At 39.3% G+C, this 17,777-nt stretch overlaps 1 protein-coding gene across 1 annotated transcript in view; it reads right to left on the bottom strand.

The window, feature by feature from the left end:
* Positions 1 to 17,777, bottom strand: part of LOC134875149 (tenascin-X) — a 47,469-nt gene that overhangs the window by 15,583 nt on the left and 14,109 nt on the right. The window contains exons 7-8 of the mRNA XM_063899594.1: positions 3,566 to 3,719; positions 2,349 to 2,618 (exon numbers count right to left, since the gene is read on the bottom strand). Of these exons, the coding sequence (XP_063755664.1) occupies positions 2,349 to 2,618; positions 3,566 to 3,719 (424 nt within the window). The remainder of the gene's footprint in view (positions 1 to 2,348; positions 2,619 to 3,565; positions 3,720 to 17,777) is intronic.

Genomic DNA, 17,777 nt, shown 5'->3' with positions numbered 1-17,777 from the left:
GTACATATCCATGTTTTCCAGGGGTGCGCTGGAAAGGTGGAACCACACCTTCTCCTGATGGTGATTGTTTTCTGTCTTCAGGGGATGTAACTTCAGCCTCACTTTTTCTGTTTTCAACATCTCCTTCTTTGATATCAGAACCGGAGTCCTTTGAATTGGAACTGGAGGATGATGAAGGTGAAAATGATAATGATGGTAGTGATGAAGATGGTAATGGTAAGGATGAGGGTGATGATGATGGTGCTGCTGTTGATGAAGATGATGATAAGGATGATGATGATTTAGAGGTCAAAGAATGTAATAATGGTGATGAATTTGCCGATGACAACAATGGCTTCAGTCCACCTATTATCTGCTTCCTCACTGTTTCTGCATTAGCAGAGAGGTCTGTTGATTTGGACATGTGAACAGAAAATGTTGTGATATTCAAGCTATCAAAAGTGTCAGTCAGAAGTCTTTTTAAAGGATCCTGTGAAAAGTCAATGTTGGTCTCTGCAGGCTGTCTGTCTGTTTCAAAGGAACCTTCAGCTGAAACTGGTGTCTTTCCTCCCATCATTGTTCCATCCTCTTTATATCGGCTGCCTTTGCCCTGATGGGGTAATCTAATGTGTGTCATTTTAACTTTGTTCAGACATTTCTTCTCTTGGCTTTGAACAATCCCAGTTGGCTCTGGAGACACTAAAGCACTGTCAGTTCCTTTGCCAGGCATGCCAACATCTGGTTGCTCTTTGTAGCCGACAGCAGCAGTTGGTTCCTCTGAGCTACTTTGTCTGTTTGTATGTGAATTACTCCCAGACAGCATAGCTGGATTCTTGTCATCCTTCCTCTCAGTGCTTGATGCCTCTACACTCAGCTCTGCCTTTGTCCTTTCGCCTATAGCGGGGGCATCTGGTTTAGGTTTTTTGGGTACTATTGGTGCTTTCATCTTCAAAGGCCAAGGAACTTTGCCATCCTTTCTCCATCCAGGCACAACTTTGGTTGTGTTGAAACGGAGATTTTGCCTTCTGTACAATAATGGTTTGGTGCCATTTATTGGCATCTTCCGGTTGATCAGAGGTTTAGTTTTTGCAGTCACAGAGGTTGTATAGTCTTTGTTAGGTCCATCAAAAACTCTTTCTATTAAAGAGTCAGCCTCACTTGGATCCTCTCTCCTCTTCTGTTTGTCAAAGATTTTGACCTCAGGCAAAGGGTTGAACTCATGGTGACTGTCTACAACGTCTTGTGCAGGAGCTTGTGTGACCGGCATGGTCAAAGCTGCCATGGAAACCCTTGGTAATGTCTTCCCTAAAGATGTGAAGGGAGCAAGCATTTGGATTCGATGTTAAACACATCATACAGTATGCTGCTGCTGTTATTATTCCAGAAGTTTAGTAAAGGAAGAAAAGTAGTTTTAATATTCATTTTGATGCTTTTATGGAAACCTAACTGAAAATACTTTGTCAGTTATTGTGCAAACATTTCAGGGCAGTGGGATCCATGTAGAACCTGCAAGGAGAACATTGAAATATAAATAATGTTAAGCTTGGACAGATGTTTTCAACATGGTGCCTGTGCCACTGTAGAGAGGGAAATATCCTGAAACAAATCAGAATAAAGGAGCAGTTTAAGGATTACGTTCTCCTGAAACTCATTATCCTTGTGCGTGGAGGGTTGAGGCTGCACCTTGCTTCATTAACTTTTACCGACGTGACTCCACAGTGTGTTTTCAATGATGTGATATGTTGAATTATGAAGTGTCTGGAGACAAAGTTTAAATTAGTCTGTCTTCACCTGTTTACATCTGGAAGAGAAACAGTTGACCTGCTCTCACTGAGTTTAAGCAAGGTCTAAGTACACAGAAAAGAAACTGGTTTTGGGGATCTTGAAAAGACAAGTCCAAGCTTAGCACTTCATAGAGAAGTTTGGTGTTTTTTGACATTATTGTTATTTTTCATTAATCACAATATAAAGCTGGAAATAAAACTATTTGTAAGTCTGTCTCTCAATACTTTAGACCTCCTGTCTGTGGCTCTCAGGGCCCTATAGTTTGTCACGTTTATCTTTAGAAACACCTCACAAATATTGTTAGATTTCCAAAACTGATATATCATTTTTCTAAAAGCTGTTAACAATGGATTTCTTAAAACAATTAGAGAAAAGTGTGCATTACTTTTTGACTATTTCCTGCAGTGTAATAAACCACGTTTGGGTTCCTAGTGATGAAGAGGTTTTGGGAACTATTTTTTCCTTGAAGCATTAAATAATCTTTTCTCAAACTGTTTCTGGAAAGAGGACCTAATCTTACTGTCAAAGCTGTCATAAATCGAAATTTAAACCAAAGCGTTCAGATCCATTGTTTTGTTACTCACCCGGGGTAACCTGAGTGGTAGCTGGTTTGCTCCGACTCGTGCCCTTCTCAGCTACGAGTAGGATGTCATACAAACTGCCCGCCTCCAGCTGCTCAATGTGGGCGGAGTCTTGACCAGGTGGGATGGTCAACTCTTGACTCCTTCCTTCCCCGTCGCTGGGTGTGACGGTCAAACGGTACCTGTCAATCTCCCCCTGTGAATGCTCCCATTGGACCACTGCAGTAGTGGAGGTTGTTTTGACGACTCTGAGATTGGTTGGACCGGAGATGACTGAAGATGAAGACAAAGAAGAATACACATCTTAAACCTCCTTTCGTTATTTTGCCTTTAAGTGAATCAATGTAGAACAGTAGGCACAGACACAACCACTAATGCTCTATTTCATTTACCTGTCAGATTTGGATTAGAACATTTCCTGCTCTTAACCTTCCTAAACTAACACTAACACTTCAGCCTCTCTGTTGAAAGTATTCCTGAAGCTGCCACAGATTACACCTTTCACAGGAAGGGCAGCGAGAGACAATTGTTTAAACTCTCTCTGCCAGATTGGCAATGCGAGTCAAGAGAGGCCAATATTTTTGTAAGACTCTCTTTTACTTTTTTCTTTACCAGAAACTTTACTAAACTGTTGGGTTTTACATTTTAAAACACCACTGTCAACTGCAATACGTTCATGATTCCAGCATCTGCCATATTCATATGATGAATGGGTCTTTTCCAATGCACATAATTGGAAACCAATTGTCTTTTTTTGAGGCTGAAGCATTAATCTTGAACTGCTTTTCAATACCCTTTATTTAGAATAATGTTTTTTTTATTCCCTTTAGGAAACTTAAAAAGTATCTGAAACTGCTTTTTAAGGCATTACTTTAATGCTCAAAATTATTTATGCAGATCAGCCAATTAAGTAAAAGTACAGGATAAATTCACGATATTGTTAAAACTAAGTAAAAGATAATGACTTTTATATATATATAAAAAAAAGTTTTACGAATAACGTATTGCTTATTGATGTGTGCAAACAGGAATCTATTCTAACCCTTATTACTATTATTACTATTTTTTGTAATAACCTCCCAGTTATTGGTTATACGGTTATCCACAACTTTCCCATCCCTGTGTTTAAAGCGGTCTGTGATATTCCCCCTGAGGAAAAATGACACACAATAATTCGTCTTTTTAACATAATAAAGGACGAATAAATATAGAACGCTCACGGGTCATGAACTGAGTGGTGCTCTCGGCTCCCCTCCTGCCGTCGACCTCTCCGGTCATGCTGACGGTGTATTCCTGACCGGCTGCCAGGCCCGTCTGGGTGAAGGTGGTCAGGCTGCCCTCCACCTGCACACTTATCTGCTGGTCACTCTCCTTCTGTAAGGCCAGACAAAACAATCAAAACACACGACAGTCAGCTTAAATCTGCATGGATCATCCTTTGAAGTCCACTGACTGCTGGGTAGGTGAGACTGATATGTGGGATAAAATACTCTTAATTCTTTATTTGGATCCAATCAGCTCACCAATGACACATAACCAACAGTAACCAGAGATAATAATACTACAATAAGGCAACAAGAAGAGGAAAGTTCATAGGAAGTTATTGGGTTATTCCAAAAGACTAAACCAATAAACAATACATATATTTTAATACCAAGCCTTTTTTCGGACTTGTCTTTGTCTCTACTAATGTTTTAAATGCCCTGCTGCATTTTTAAGCTCTTAGTTTTTATTATTTATTTGTTAAAGTGGCTACATACCCCCCACCCTCAAAGCAATATCCACATGCCAAGTCTGCTAGAAATACATGTTCATCATATCTTTATCCAATAATATATTTACCTAAGCTTCTGTATTGCTTCAAATATAATATACTGGCTTTAATGAAGCCTATAATTTAAAGTAGCTACTGCAAACAAGACATTCGAATCAGGGCAGGGATGCCTGTACAAGGCTCTGACTGCCAATGTCAGAAGCAAACATGGAGGTGACAGAGCAGATACCTGTGCTAATAGCGCTAACACTGCTAACTGTGCCGACAGAGCTCAAATTCAATAGCTAACCGCTACCATAGATCAGGATGGATATTAGCAGTAACCACCGTATGAGCACAGTGCAGAAGGGAGGGAATAAGCTAGCCGGTTTGGCTACCAAAACAAAACAAAGAGAAGCTTGGATTACAACACCCACAGATATTCACAGTCAGATATTACTCGACTATTTCTTTTAAACAGCAAATACATGATTGCAGTAATACAAATGTTCTGTATGTCGCGTACAGAACATTTAATATCTCCTTTGGGATTCTGAGAGAAGGTCACATCGTCAGCATAGCAAATGATCCATTTTTAATATTCAATCTGAGTTTTTAAATCCTCCGCAAGTGTTAAGTGATTTATCTCCTGTTTCCTCCCTCACTGATGGGTGATAGTTACATATTGGGACAATCTTAGGCAGGGAAAAACACATTCTCAGAAATAACAATAACAAAACATGATGTTATCATCTTCGTTAAGGTGCTGGAAAAGTGGAAACACTGTGCTGACCGCAGGGCATCATGTGTATGTGGACAGCCGTTTTGATGTGTTTTTACTTGCGTGAGTTTCCAAAATCAGAATTTACTGTAGCAGAACTGAAAAAATCCTGAGGGAAACAAACTTGAAAGTCTTCTTACTGTGACTTATCATATGTGATTGAATGTTGACGTTATTCAGTGACTGCTACACCCTGAAGGGACCATGGAGCCAATTTAAGATCTCATTTTCTAAAAATAAACGTCTGAAATGCTGCAGAAACATGTTCTGTGTTTTCATTAACACAGTAGAGGCTCCTCTGTACAACATGGAAAGAAAATGTAAAGGAATGTGGGTTTTGATTTGTTGGGTTTTTTTCATTACCTAATGACCTCTAATGACCACCAGCAGCTGACTCAAGCTATTTCATTAAGCTTGTTTGTGAGAGGTTTTGTTAGTTTGTCGTTACGCTTTCTTTGTGCACATTACAAAAAAATATATACATCTAACCAATTTGGAAGAATTGGTTGATGAATTTCTATTTCCTTTGATTAGAACAGGGATAGCAGTTTTGTCCTGTTTCCTGATTATGCTAAGCTAGCAGCAGCTGGATGTAGCTTCTGGTATCAGCATTGCTAGCTTAGGTAACTCTGCAAGAAGGTTTTTTGCAAAGTACCAACGTGTGATTATTATGCATTATTATTCTTAGACTTGCCAAAATGTTTATTATGGAAATTACAAATACTCTGTCATTACAGACTCTGTTGCGACTGTGTTCAGGGTTTTTATTTATTCCCTACTTTTCAGTCCCGTTGAACAACGTTCTTTTTATTATTCCCTTTATTTGTTGGAAAGCTGGAAATTTCCTATAATTTAAAAGCTCACTCACAAGTTTCTAAACTGTGAGGACGGCGCTGGTGTTTTTTAATGAATGGATACCGTGTTTTACAGTAAATGTACCACAGCTGGTTGCTATGGAGCATCAGGGGTCATCCTGGGTCAGCTTTCATCCATGTCCATATGAATGAGGGTGACATCATAAAAACTGTAAAATCCACTCTCTGTGGTGCTTCTGAGGGACGTTAAGGGACTGCTGTTCTTTCTGGACACAGTGAGGTCTAACTGGAGTAGCACGTTACTTGCTTAAAGCAGCTCTATTATGCTTTTTTGGTTTTCCCTTTCCTGTAGTGTATTATATAGGTTTGTGTGAATGTAAATGGTACCCCCCTGAAATGCATCCATTGGAATCCTTCATTTCCTTCTGCGACATAGAGACATCACGACAGTATATAACACCTCTAGGGTAGCAACCCAACACATTGTATGTGAAAGTCTACATCTGGGACATCTTTAAGCGATTGACCAATCACAACAGAGCCGGACTGCTAACCAATCAGAGCAGACTGGGCTCTGTTTTCAGACAGAGGGTGAAACCAGAGTTTAATTATTGATGATTGATAGAGTGATATTTCTGTTGTGGTTAGTTTCTTTATAAAATAACCCACTGTTTCTTTTGCTTTCATTTTGTAACAGTTGTGAAAAAAAATAGAATTCACAATACAATAAAAAGAACATTGTACAAAATCCTGAAATTTTACTCAAATAATTAAAAGTAATTGTTTTAAATGAGGAAAAACATCCACTTTAAATGTACTACGAATGATATAATTCCATGATTAGAATAACAGAAAAAGATTAATGGATTTGTCGACAAAACATGAAGCTACATGTTTGATAATTGATCGTTTATAGCAAAATGCTCTGGTTCCAGCCTCCAGCTTTCCTGTTTTATATGATCTAACTAAATATTTCTGAATCGTAAACAAAACCAATGATTTGCCAACTTTGGCTCTGGAAACGTCTGTTGGGATCATTTCTCAACATTTTAAGAGCGAACATATAAGTGGTTATCCTCAAAATAAACACTAAAATAATAATGATTTGCAGCCCTTGAGATACTGAGCTGGTCACTTGTGTACGTCTGTTGACTGGAGAAGTGAACATCTATTTTTAAGAATCATCTGGACTGAAAACAATGATTATTTATCAGACTAAACACCAGCATGTTGGAAATAAAGACGAATGTGTGTTGTTTTTGTTTTTGTGACATCCTGTTGTTTATCTGGTAGTCTGGTATACATCCCTGTCCGCTCCGTGTCCATCTCTCTGTGTCACAGCTGTGGGCCACTGCTGATGTCATCCCCCTGGCAGTCGCCATGTTTTTGACAGTGTTTACAGGTTTCCATAGCAACAAGCATCCCACATCTGCATCTTTTCCTCTACACCTCCCAGCGCTCCTTTCATTCGCTGACTGCTCTTCTGTTTTCATTCTGATCACTCTCAACCGTCTGACTTTCATCCGTCCCTTCTCTTTGTTCTCTTGTTTTCTGTTTTGTCCCAGTCCGACCAGTAGTGAAACAAGTTCATTTTACTTCAGAAAGCTCCAAGTTTCACAGTTTCTTAAGTTTCTCTTTTCTTTACCGGAATTTTGTTTGCTTGACTTTACCTTTAACTATAGCTACTCTATTGGTATTTATCTGTTTGCTGTTGATATGTAAATGTTTATTTTCTTAAATTCATGTGCAATGTCTTGTATACATGCTGCTGTAACAAAACAATTTTGCATCCCAGATCAATATCAATTTGATCCCTTCTTATTTGAGCTTACATATTATGATATGATAAGGAAAACACTACATTGTCGGTCTGATTAATGTAAAGTCTTCAAATTCTGTATGGACTATGGAGATTGTTTAACAATTCAACTTTGAAATGTCTGGATCACACAATCCAACTTTCATCAATTGTGAAAGTGAGGATTTTTGAAAAAAAGACTATGTTTTTTTTCTAAAAGTAAATCAAAAATATGTAGGAAAAGGTTGTCTCATGTGCACCAAGACTAATGGTCATAACCTAATTACAAAAACTGTCCCTTCCACTTCAGAAAAATGGTTTGACGGGTTTCAAACATTTCTTAAATGTATGCCTAGGCACTTCCAAAAGGAAATTCCAATGTGTTAGCTGCAGGCACTCAAGGCAGGCAAAAGTAGCAGATCAGTTAAAACTTCTAAATTCAAGATAATATCAAAGTAGAGACATAAAAGTATTTAAGTAGGAAGTACTTTGGTATGGAGGTCCCTTTCAGAGTTATACTATTATATAAATCATTATTCGAATATTATTGTTGAAGCTTTAACATTTAAGCAGCATTTTATGTAACAGCTCATCGAGGCAAAGCACACACAGTATAAGCTAGTTTATCAAATGTTTTTAAACTTGATATGTAGCTCACTGTAATTTTTTTACAAATTGAAAAGATTTTGGTAAAATGTATGTGTTGTAGAGTAAATAAACTCATCAGACATATGTAGTGCAGTCAGAAATGTAGCAGAGTAGAAGTATAAAGTTCATAACTTGGGAAAATCTACTTAGTAACAGCATTCTTAGCAAGACATTTCTTACTATAAATGTCTTATTCGATTTTGTTTCCATCTATTCCATTCTTTTTTTTGTCACTTTCTTTTCTGCCCCCACCCCACGTCTGTTTTACATGGAATGCAGTGTGGATTACTTCTCCTCTCCACGGGTTTTTTAAAGAAATCATGTTGTATTCCCTCTTGCGGAACTCTTCCGGAATCTCTCCATCACCTCCCACCTCCATCCATCATGTCTTGTCTTTCTAATTGTGGGCGGATCTGGATAATTCCTGGTATTGTTAGCCTGTTCCAGGCTCAGAGTCAACACTAAGGCTTAATGTCTCAATGATTTCACCATGGGGAGATCGCTGGCCTGTATTGTTGAGGTTATCGATGTAACTGTGTGTGTGTCTCTGTGTATGTGCGTGTGTAGCTGTGTCTGAGTGAGTGTGTGGGAAAAGTAGTTTGAGAAAAAGCCAGGACGTGCGGTGAAGCGGTTCTTCCCAACGATATGGGTTTGTGTGTGTGTGTGGTAATCTAAAGCAGTGATTTGGTTTCTTTTCATGTCAGAGACAGTTTTATTCTGAATGATTTCGAAAGTGAAGTTGAGAGTGTTTTCTGTGTTCGCTGGCCCACTCTCTCCTTAACACGACTCTCACAAATACTGACGCAATTAATAATTTCCACTTTAAAAAACTGCAGATTGATCGCACGTGTTTGAGGACGGACCTATGAACATGTGAAGCAGATGGTTTGTATCGGGCTATAAATAATGGTTAATGCACAAAGAAAATGAAGTACTGTATTTTAAAGTGTAATAGATGATCACGGTCAGCCTCACGTGGAAATTACACCATGCAATCAACGTCAATGACTTGACCTTACTAACATGGTAGTTGTAGTTCCACCATTTTGCCACTACAAATATTCGCAACAATGATTGGTGCATGAAAATGTGCACAGTGGCCAAACTGTGGTACTCACTACACTTCTACTGCGTGACGTCAGTTGGAACCAAAAAAAAAGAATGTTCCCCATTGACTTACATTGTGAAAGAGACTTCTGTCAATCAGCGATAATTGTTTTTTGCTTAATATATTACCATGAACCCATTTTTTAGCCCTTATCTAAATCATTAGGGTCTGAAAGTAAAATGCGTCAAAAGCTGAATCCATTATTTTCTCTCTCCATTCAGTTGACTGAGCCAAGAGCAGGAGATCGGAGGTGGGTCTTAAAGGTCCTCTATTATACTCTTTTTCAACAATAGATTACAGGTCTCAGATATAAACAGAACAGGTCTCTGATTGGCTGAAACACCAAACAGATCATTGTAGCATGCCATAATCCCCTCTGTTCCAAAAGTGCTGATTCTGTGTCTGTAGCTTTAAATGTAATGAGCTGCTGCTGACCACGCCCCTCTGGGAAGAGATTGGTTTAAAAAACAATGGTGCTCCAATAGGAGACTCAGGTGTAAACGTGGTGGGTTAACTTGGTTGGTTATTGGCTAATGGTGGGACAACCCAAAACACATTGTGTCATCACAAAGTGGCCAAAATATGATCAGCTCCTTTTCCGTTTTTATAGAGATAGATCAGGACAGAAAGAGAGGGAATCTTTATCCTGAAACTTTCAGAATCTCTTAACACAGAGGGGACACATATTTATGTATAAAATACATGAAAAGTGGATTTTGCATGATAGGTGACCTTTAAGGAAAACTAAAGTGTGCTCTATGGAACCAGATAGGGGTACTTGTTGAATCTTAAGCCACTCCATTTTGCGCTTCATGCGACACTGAACAACCCTTATAAGAATAAACGGCCCCTGCCTCCGACGCTGTACCAGTTCTCTTTATAAAACCATGGCTTGGTCACACTGCTTGGTTACCGGTTTGATTGCACAACCTACAAACTTTGTAGACAGTGTTGGTAGAGATGAACTAGTTAGCTAACAATCGCTATTTTTCCATAATTTTCCCACTAACTGGCACATGCTGGCAAAAGACCCGTGATAGCTAAGGTGGATAACCCTAGACTATTCATTTTCTTAGCCACACAAGGTTAGGTGGAGCGTCCTCACCTCATAAGATAGAAGCCAAAACAGAGTAACATAATATTATCCACAGTGTTAATACTTTTACTTATGTAAAGGATGTTAATACTTCTTCCAACACTGATGTTAATCTGTCTCCTGAGTGAGGGGACCACTTTTTAAGAGAAAGTGTTGCTACGCTACCGTCTGTTTGTTCCGCATACAGTGAGACTGATGGTGTGATACTAACGCTGTCACTAATAACACACCCACTCCTGCTGTTCAATGACCTGTTGAGGCTCCTGGAAGAAGAACGGAAATAAATCTAAAATATGGCTTTAGTGAAGCAACATAGGAAATGAAAGAAAGAAGATGAGGTGTTTATGTCCTCCATGTGACTGCATCCCAGTGAGACGGAACCGTTTTAAATTCTAAGAAAACCCAACATCTGTGAAGCTTCAACTATATTCCATTGTCAAGTTACCCTTCTTTCTTTTGAGTCAGAAGTTTACTTTGCTTTATTAGAAAGAGGATTCAGAGACACCAGACTAACATTGCATAGGCTCTACATTATGTTTTCTAGTACGTCTCATCATAACAACCTGGCTGCAGTTCTGCCTCCTCCTGAATGTCTCATGTAAACCTTCCTCTGCACTGGGCTGCAGTGTAGATCTGTTAGTACAAACAGTGGCTAAACCACCATGAAATACTATCAACATCCCTATAATGATACAAATACATGTCATGGATATAAACACATGTTATTTATAGCTTCTAAATCCGATGGATAATGAGTCTAATTTTGACCAACTCTAATTATATAACTTTACCTTTTAATCTAATCTATATAACTCATGTTTGTTTTATGAACACAGTGGTACTTTGAGGAACATATTTTATTGGGAAAAGCACGAGGACTCCTGTTATGGGTCATTTTGGTGCTAATTTCTCAGCTGTGTCCAGAGGAATTTAAATTAGAGGGTGCGGGATGATTTAACAAATGCTCAATAGAATTCTACAAATGGACTTTTCCATGAACTGTTATCCTGCGTGTTGCAAAGAGCTCATTGTCAACACAGCAAAGCACACACCTGCAGCCAGATTAACAATAACTTGTCAAACGATTATAGAAGTAAATAATGGGATCAATATAGGTTTGCAAATTGTTTATGTTTTTTATATTTCACAACTTCAACGGTCACGTAATATTGTAATCAGTGAGTTGTAGACATTTTCGGACCGTTATGAATTCAAGCAAAATAATTAGTGACTTGTTTTGTATTTTTTCCTTTTTTCACATACTTTTTATCCAATATGTTTCAATAAAACATCAGCCTAGATTGAAATGACCCAATGTTGCAAACGATTGGAACAGTAATATATAAACTTGGCACTTTGATCCAAACACCCACAAAAAGAGTCGATTCATTTTCTATGGAAGAAGCACATTGGTCGTTGGCATATTGATGCTTCCTGAGGATTACTTTGATTGACTAACATTTAAAGAAAAACTCTGGACATCCTGGCATGGATCAGATGCCAGGTTTGACTTTTGATCTACTGATAAAACTTTAAATGTTTAGAATGGGTTTTAAAATAGCAGTTGTGCTGATTTATTTTGGTATATGACGGATTTAGTATAACTTGAATATTTAATTTCAGTGTTTTTGAGACCATGCTTGAAGTCTTAAGTCACTTTGAAGTCCGTTTGCACTTAAACTATTATGCAATGTAGCGGGATTAATGCACCACAAAGATGCTGGCATGTATTTGTTGTCTTTTTCAGAGTTTTGGGGCAATGTGGTAGTTATTCTTGTTGTCATGGAAATGCTACATGATTAAACAACATCATTATCCAAGCCTACACACAACATGTATTACATCTAACCTGGCAATACGTTTACGGTTTTTTCCCTTGAATAATTCTTCTTGTAAAATGGGACTTTTTTCCATTTGCTAAATGTTCTCTGTTTCTGCACGAAGCTTTAAGTAGAAAACAAATGCCTCAGAGACAGAGTCGTGGTCTCATTGTCTGCAGGTGAATAGTCATGTTTTTTGGTTATTTATGATGTCAGACAGCAGAGGTTGTTTGAGGTGATGCATTTCAGTTTTGAAGTGCTGTCTGTAGACCTCATCCTAAATGTTTTAGAGCTCCTTAGGGATCTTGTGTAAACTTCCGACCAAGTTTTTTCCTCACAAAATGAGTGGCCATATGAGGATTTTCAGCAGCTCTGAATGTTGGGACATCCAGCAAACATCTTCTGCCTGAATTATTTGTGTCTGAAGGGTGGGTGTGTGTGTTTTTGAATATCTCGTTTGTTTGGCAGATTTTGAGCATGCACAGTATTTAGACTTCCTCGCAACTGGACACCAATGAGTTGTGACTGCACTCGGACTTAAGTGTTTTATTTCGGAAACACTTGATAGCTTCTGCCAATCCCAAAGATTGAAACATGTGTTATTTAAGTGTGCCATGAACCAACTTTTTCTCTCATTTATTGAACAAATAAAGTTAATGCTATTTATTCCAAGGAGGTCTGCACTTAATTTCCTAGAATCCACGTTTGAACCAACAGTATCTATTAGGGTTGGTCAAACTTCAGGATACTGAATAGTATATTATAACATGGTATAGTTAAGTTTAGTATAGTATTGTAGAGTATAGAAGAATACAGTATCGTAGAGTAGAGTTTAATTTAGTATAGTGAAGTATAGTACAGCACAGTACAGTACAGTAAGGTACAGTATAGTATAGCAGTGATTCTTAAACTAGGGGTCGCGACCCCAAACGGGGTCGGCAAAAACTTCCGTGGGGTCGCAAAATTATTTGTTACTTCAGTCGGAAATTAGCTGTTATAACACCTGGTGAAACAACGAAAAATAAAATGTCAATACAATGAAAATCTGCCTTTTTCTCATTCCTACACGCTGTTAAGAGGGAGAGAGAGAGAGAAAAAAAAAAGTTGCCCAGCTTTAAATGGCGTTTCGAATCGTTTATTGGTCCTATGATAGAAACAATGTAACAATCTGCGCCCACTGTTCAAACTCAATTTCTTCCCGGTTTTTTTACAATACGTCATAGTTAACTCGCCACGTTACTAGCCACGTTTGTGATACTAGCCACTTTTTTAGCCACTAGCCTAGTTATAACTTTCATCAAAAATGGACAGGTGGCTGCTAAAAAACAATGATTTGAGCTCAGAAGTGCCATCTACCTCCAGTTGTGCACCTACTCCTCCGCGATCCTCAGATGGGACAAGTTTGGCCGGTGGTGAGAATAAAAAAGACCCACCAACGAGGCGTCGCCGATACCTGAAAGAATTTCTTAAATATGGATTCACGTGCCAGGTAAAACATGAGCTCGACCACCCACAGTGTGTTATTTGCGGCGATGTTCTGGCACATGAAAGTTTAAAGCCCACAAAAATGAGACGACATCTCGAAAGCCGACATCCAGATGATGCTCAGAAACCCATGACATTTTTTTTACGAAAAGAAGCTGCGCTGCATGGGCAAAAGACCGTTGTGCATAGCCAAGCTACTGTGCCCACCAAAGCCTTGGCAGCGTCATACAAAGTGGCCCACCTTGTAGCCAAAGCACAAAAGCCACACACAATTGCTGAAAGCCTCATCCTTCCTGCAGCAATTGCGATGACCACAGCAATGCATGGTGAAAAGATCGCAAGTGTGCTTAAACAGATTCCCCTCTCCAATGATACCATGTCCAAACGCATTAACGACATCGCTAATGATATGAAATGCCAGCTCATCGAGAGAGTGAAAAACAGCCGGTTTTCTTTGCAGTTAGACGAGTCTACTGACTTGACTAATGTAGCCCATTTAATGGTTTTCATTCGCTACAGTCATGACGGGAAACTGCATGAGGACATGCTGTGCTGCTCTCCGATGGAAGGAAGATGTACTGGTGGAGACATTTTTAACTGTCTTAATGGTTGGATGGAGGAGACAGGCCTGGATTGGGATAAATGCATAAGCATATGCACTGACGGTGCCGGGGCTATGATGGGAAAACACAAAGGGCTGAAAGCCAAGGTCCTTAGCGTTGCACCACATGTCAAGTTCACACACTGCATTATCCATAGGGAGGCCCTGGCATCCAAGACACTTGAACCCGAGCTTAACAATGTTCTTCAAACAGCAATCCAAATAGTGAATTCGATCAAATCGCGCCCTTTAAATTCACGACTCTTCGCCCTTCTCTGCCAGGAAATGGGGTCTGCACATGAATCCCTTCTTTTTCATTCAGAGGTAAGGTGGCTTTCACGGGGCAAAGTTCTTACACGCCTGTTCGAGTTGCGAAGCGAGGTGCGCACCTTCCTCTCAGACGTGCATTCCCCTCTTGCAGACCATCTCACTGACTCGAGATGGTTATCACGTCTTGCATACCTGCCGTGCATATTTGACAAATTAAATAGTCTCAACCTGTCACTACAAGGCCCCAGCACAAACATCCTGACCCTCTCAGACAAAGTGAATGCTTTCACAAAAAAATTGCAGCGTTGGGCAGCCCGTGCAGAGAGTGGGGACTTTGAAATGTTCTCGGAGCTGCACGACTTTTTGGAGAGTGACATGAATGCCAATTCATTGAAAGAGTCAATAACCTGTCATCTTCGTAGTCTCCTCGACAAATTCAATAAGTATTTCCTCACGGAGAATGTAGAGCCTTTTGACTGGGTACGACAACCATTCACCAACTGCTCCTCAAACAACCTGCCATCTGAGCTCGAGGATGCGCTGATTGAGCTGTCCAGCGACCGCACATTGCAGGCGTCGTTTGCCTCAAAAACTCTAGATGAATTCTGGCTGTCAGTTGTGCAGGAATACCCCGGGTTGTCCAAGGCTGCCATGGACATCCTCACGCCGTTTGGATCAACCTATCTGTGCGAAAAGACATTTTCGTCCCTGGCCTACATAAAGAACAAATACAGATGTCGTCTCAACAGCATGGAGGAGAATCTTCGTGTTGCTGTGAGCAGCATCGATCCCCGAATTGACCTGCTATGCTCGCGGAAGCAGGCCCATCCTTCTCATTGACATGGCGTCCGTATAAGAGGAAGTGAGATCGTTCCAATCATACACACTCTCTGTTGACTCTTGACTCCCGTTTGATTTGGACATTTGTTTCATTGCTTTGTTTGTTCCAGTTCTTGTTTGCGTTAATAAATTGTTGCCGCCCAGGCCTTTTCTTACACATTGCCTATTTGTTTTTGCTTGATTGACAGTCGTTACCATGGGTTTGCAATGCATAACGTTGTCCTGGCAACGCGATTTACAGCCCGCCCCCAAACAACCAAACTGCAGATGGCATTGCTGTTTCTTTCAAAATGTATGACTATCACTCAAATCATTGGAGACGCAAACTCGTAAATTAATTCACACAAAATCGTTCCTTTTCCATAAAATAATCGTCATACATTGTTAATTTGTTTGGATTGGAACAAAAAATCGGTTGCTACGGAAACGTGACGTCACACTTACACACTTTTGGGAAAGTGGGGTCACCAAACCTCTCCAGTTTTTTTTGTGGGGTCGTCAGACAAAAAGTTTAAGAACCACTGTAGTATAGTACAGTACAGTATAGTATAGTGAAGTATAGTATAGTACAGTACAGTACAGTACAGTACAGTATAGTACAGTACACTATAGTATAGTAAAGTGAAGTATAGTATAGTATAGTATAGTACAGTACAGTATAGGGCTGAACGATTTTGGAAAATAATGTAATTGCGATTTTTTTCCTCAATATTGCAATTGCGATTTAATATGCGATTATTTTTTCAAGGTCCTCTTCTCATGTATTTTTCAACAAACACAAGCAATAAATCAATTGTGATTACAATCGGGAACCTCGTGAACTTCCAGCAGTGCACTCTTCTGACGAGCCTGAGGCCATTGTGCAACAGGTTCAAGCGCAGCGTTGACTTCTTTCCCTGCCTGCTCGGCTTCGCTCGGCTCACTCGCAAGTCACGTGACCAGATCACGTGACCAGTCAAATCGCAGCTTTGCGGTTGGAAAATCTTGTTTTGTCATATCGCGATATTATCGCAAATGCAATTAATCGTTCAGCCCTAGTACAGTATAGTATAGTACAGTATAGTATAGTACAGTACAGTACAGTACAGTATAGTACAGTACATTACAGTATAGTATTGTATAGTATAGTACAGTACAGTACAGTACAGTATAGTATGGTATAGTTTAGAGTGTAGTGAAGTATAGTCGTGTAGTGGGTTGCAGTATCATGTACTGTAGTATAGTAAAGTATAATGTAGAATAGCATAGTTTAATAAAGTATAGTAAAGTTAAGTGTAGTTTAGTCTTGTGGAGTATCGTATAGCATAGCATATAATATAGTAGTGCAGAGTACAGTAGTATAGTAGAGCAGAGTATAATAGTGTGTAGTAAAGTAAGGTATAGTATAGTAGAGCATCCTGTAGTGTTGTAACAGTACTATTATACTATAGTATAGTATAATGTTTCATAGTATAGTATAGTCTTGTAGAGTATAGAATAGTATAGTAAAGTTAGGTGTAGTATAGTATAGTCTTGTAGAGTATAGTAGAGCATTGTGTAGTGTAGTAACATAATATAGTATAATGTTTTGTAGTCTATTATAGTCTTGTAGAATATATAGTAGGTAGGGGTGGGCGATATACCGGTATGATATTAAAAACCGGTATTGTGCTGCGCCATGATATGAATTTTGAGATATCGTTGATACCGCGGTATTCACAAATTCATAAATTGGCGTTCATATTGGGTCGCATTGTCGAACATTCTTTGTCTTCTGAAGTATATTCAAACGGGCTTCAGAAGATTAACCTAACAACAGATCTCCGCTGGATTAATGAATGCCTGGACGTGTTCCTAAACAGCCTGTCTGTTCCTAAAACAGTTGGGCACAGAGTTCTCGTGCACCTAATTTCCATACAAAAACGCTCCACGAGCTCCTTATAAGGGCATGCAAGACGTGTGAACAATCCAGACTCCACAGGCAACGCGAAAGCAACTTTAAACGATCAAAATCATGACATTATTTTAGGACATCACGATGTCTAGTAGAATCATGAATGTAGATGTGAAACAGATTTTTTTAGTCCGCAATAAGCATAATAGCGTGTTTAGAACAAAGTTTTGGAAATCTTTTCCCCCGTGACTAATTTCGTAACTTCTAGCAAGCAGGGGCTGGTCTTGAGCGGAATGGTTTTTCAGTGAGGAGACGCACAACGCTAAATGCATATGCAGTGAATGATATTAGCCTACTGTAATTATGCCCATTATTTGATTTAAGTAATACAATACAACAGAAGGTAAGCAAGAAATAAAGGCCTGGTCCATATACAAGCCTGCCCCAAATAAAGGCCAGTGCGATGTGCAGCCTAAGTAAATAAAAGCACTCGGCCACAATTTGAGGATTTACAGTGTAGACCTATTTTTATGAGTGGACGTTG

The sequence above is a fragment of the Eleginops maclovinus genome, chromosome 13, assembly GCF_036324505.1.
Source record: "Eleginops maclovinus isolate JMC-PN-2008 ecotype Puerto Natales chromosome 13, JC_Emac_rtc_rv5, whole genome shotgun sequence".
NCBI classification, from domain to species: domain Eukaryota; kingdom Metazoa; phylum Chordata; class Actinopteri; order Perciformes; family Eleginopidae; genus Eleginops; species Eleginops maclovinus.
This window is presented reverse-complemented; position numbering and strand designations above follow the sequence as displayed.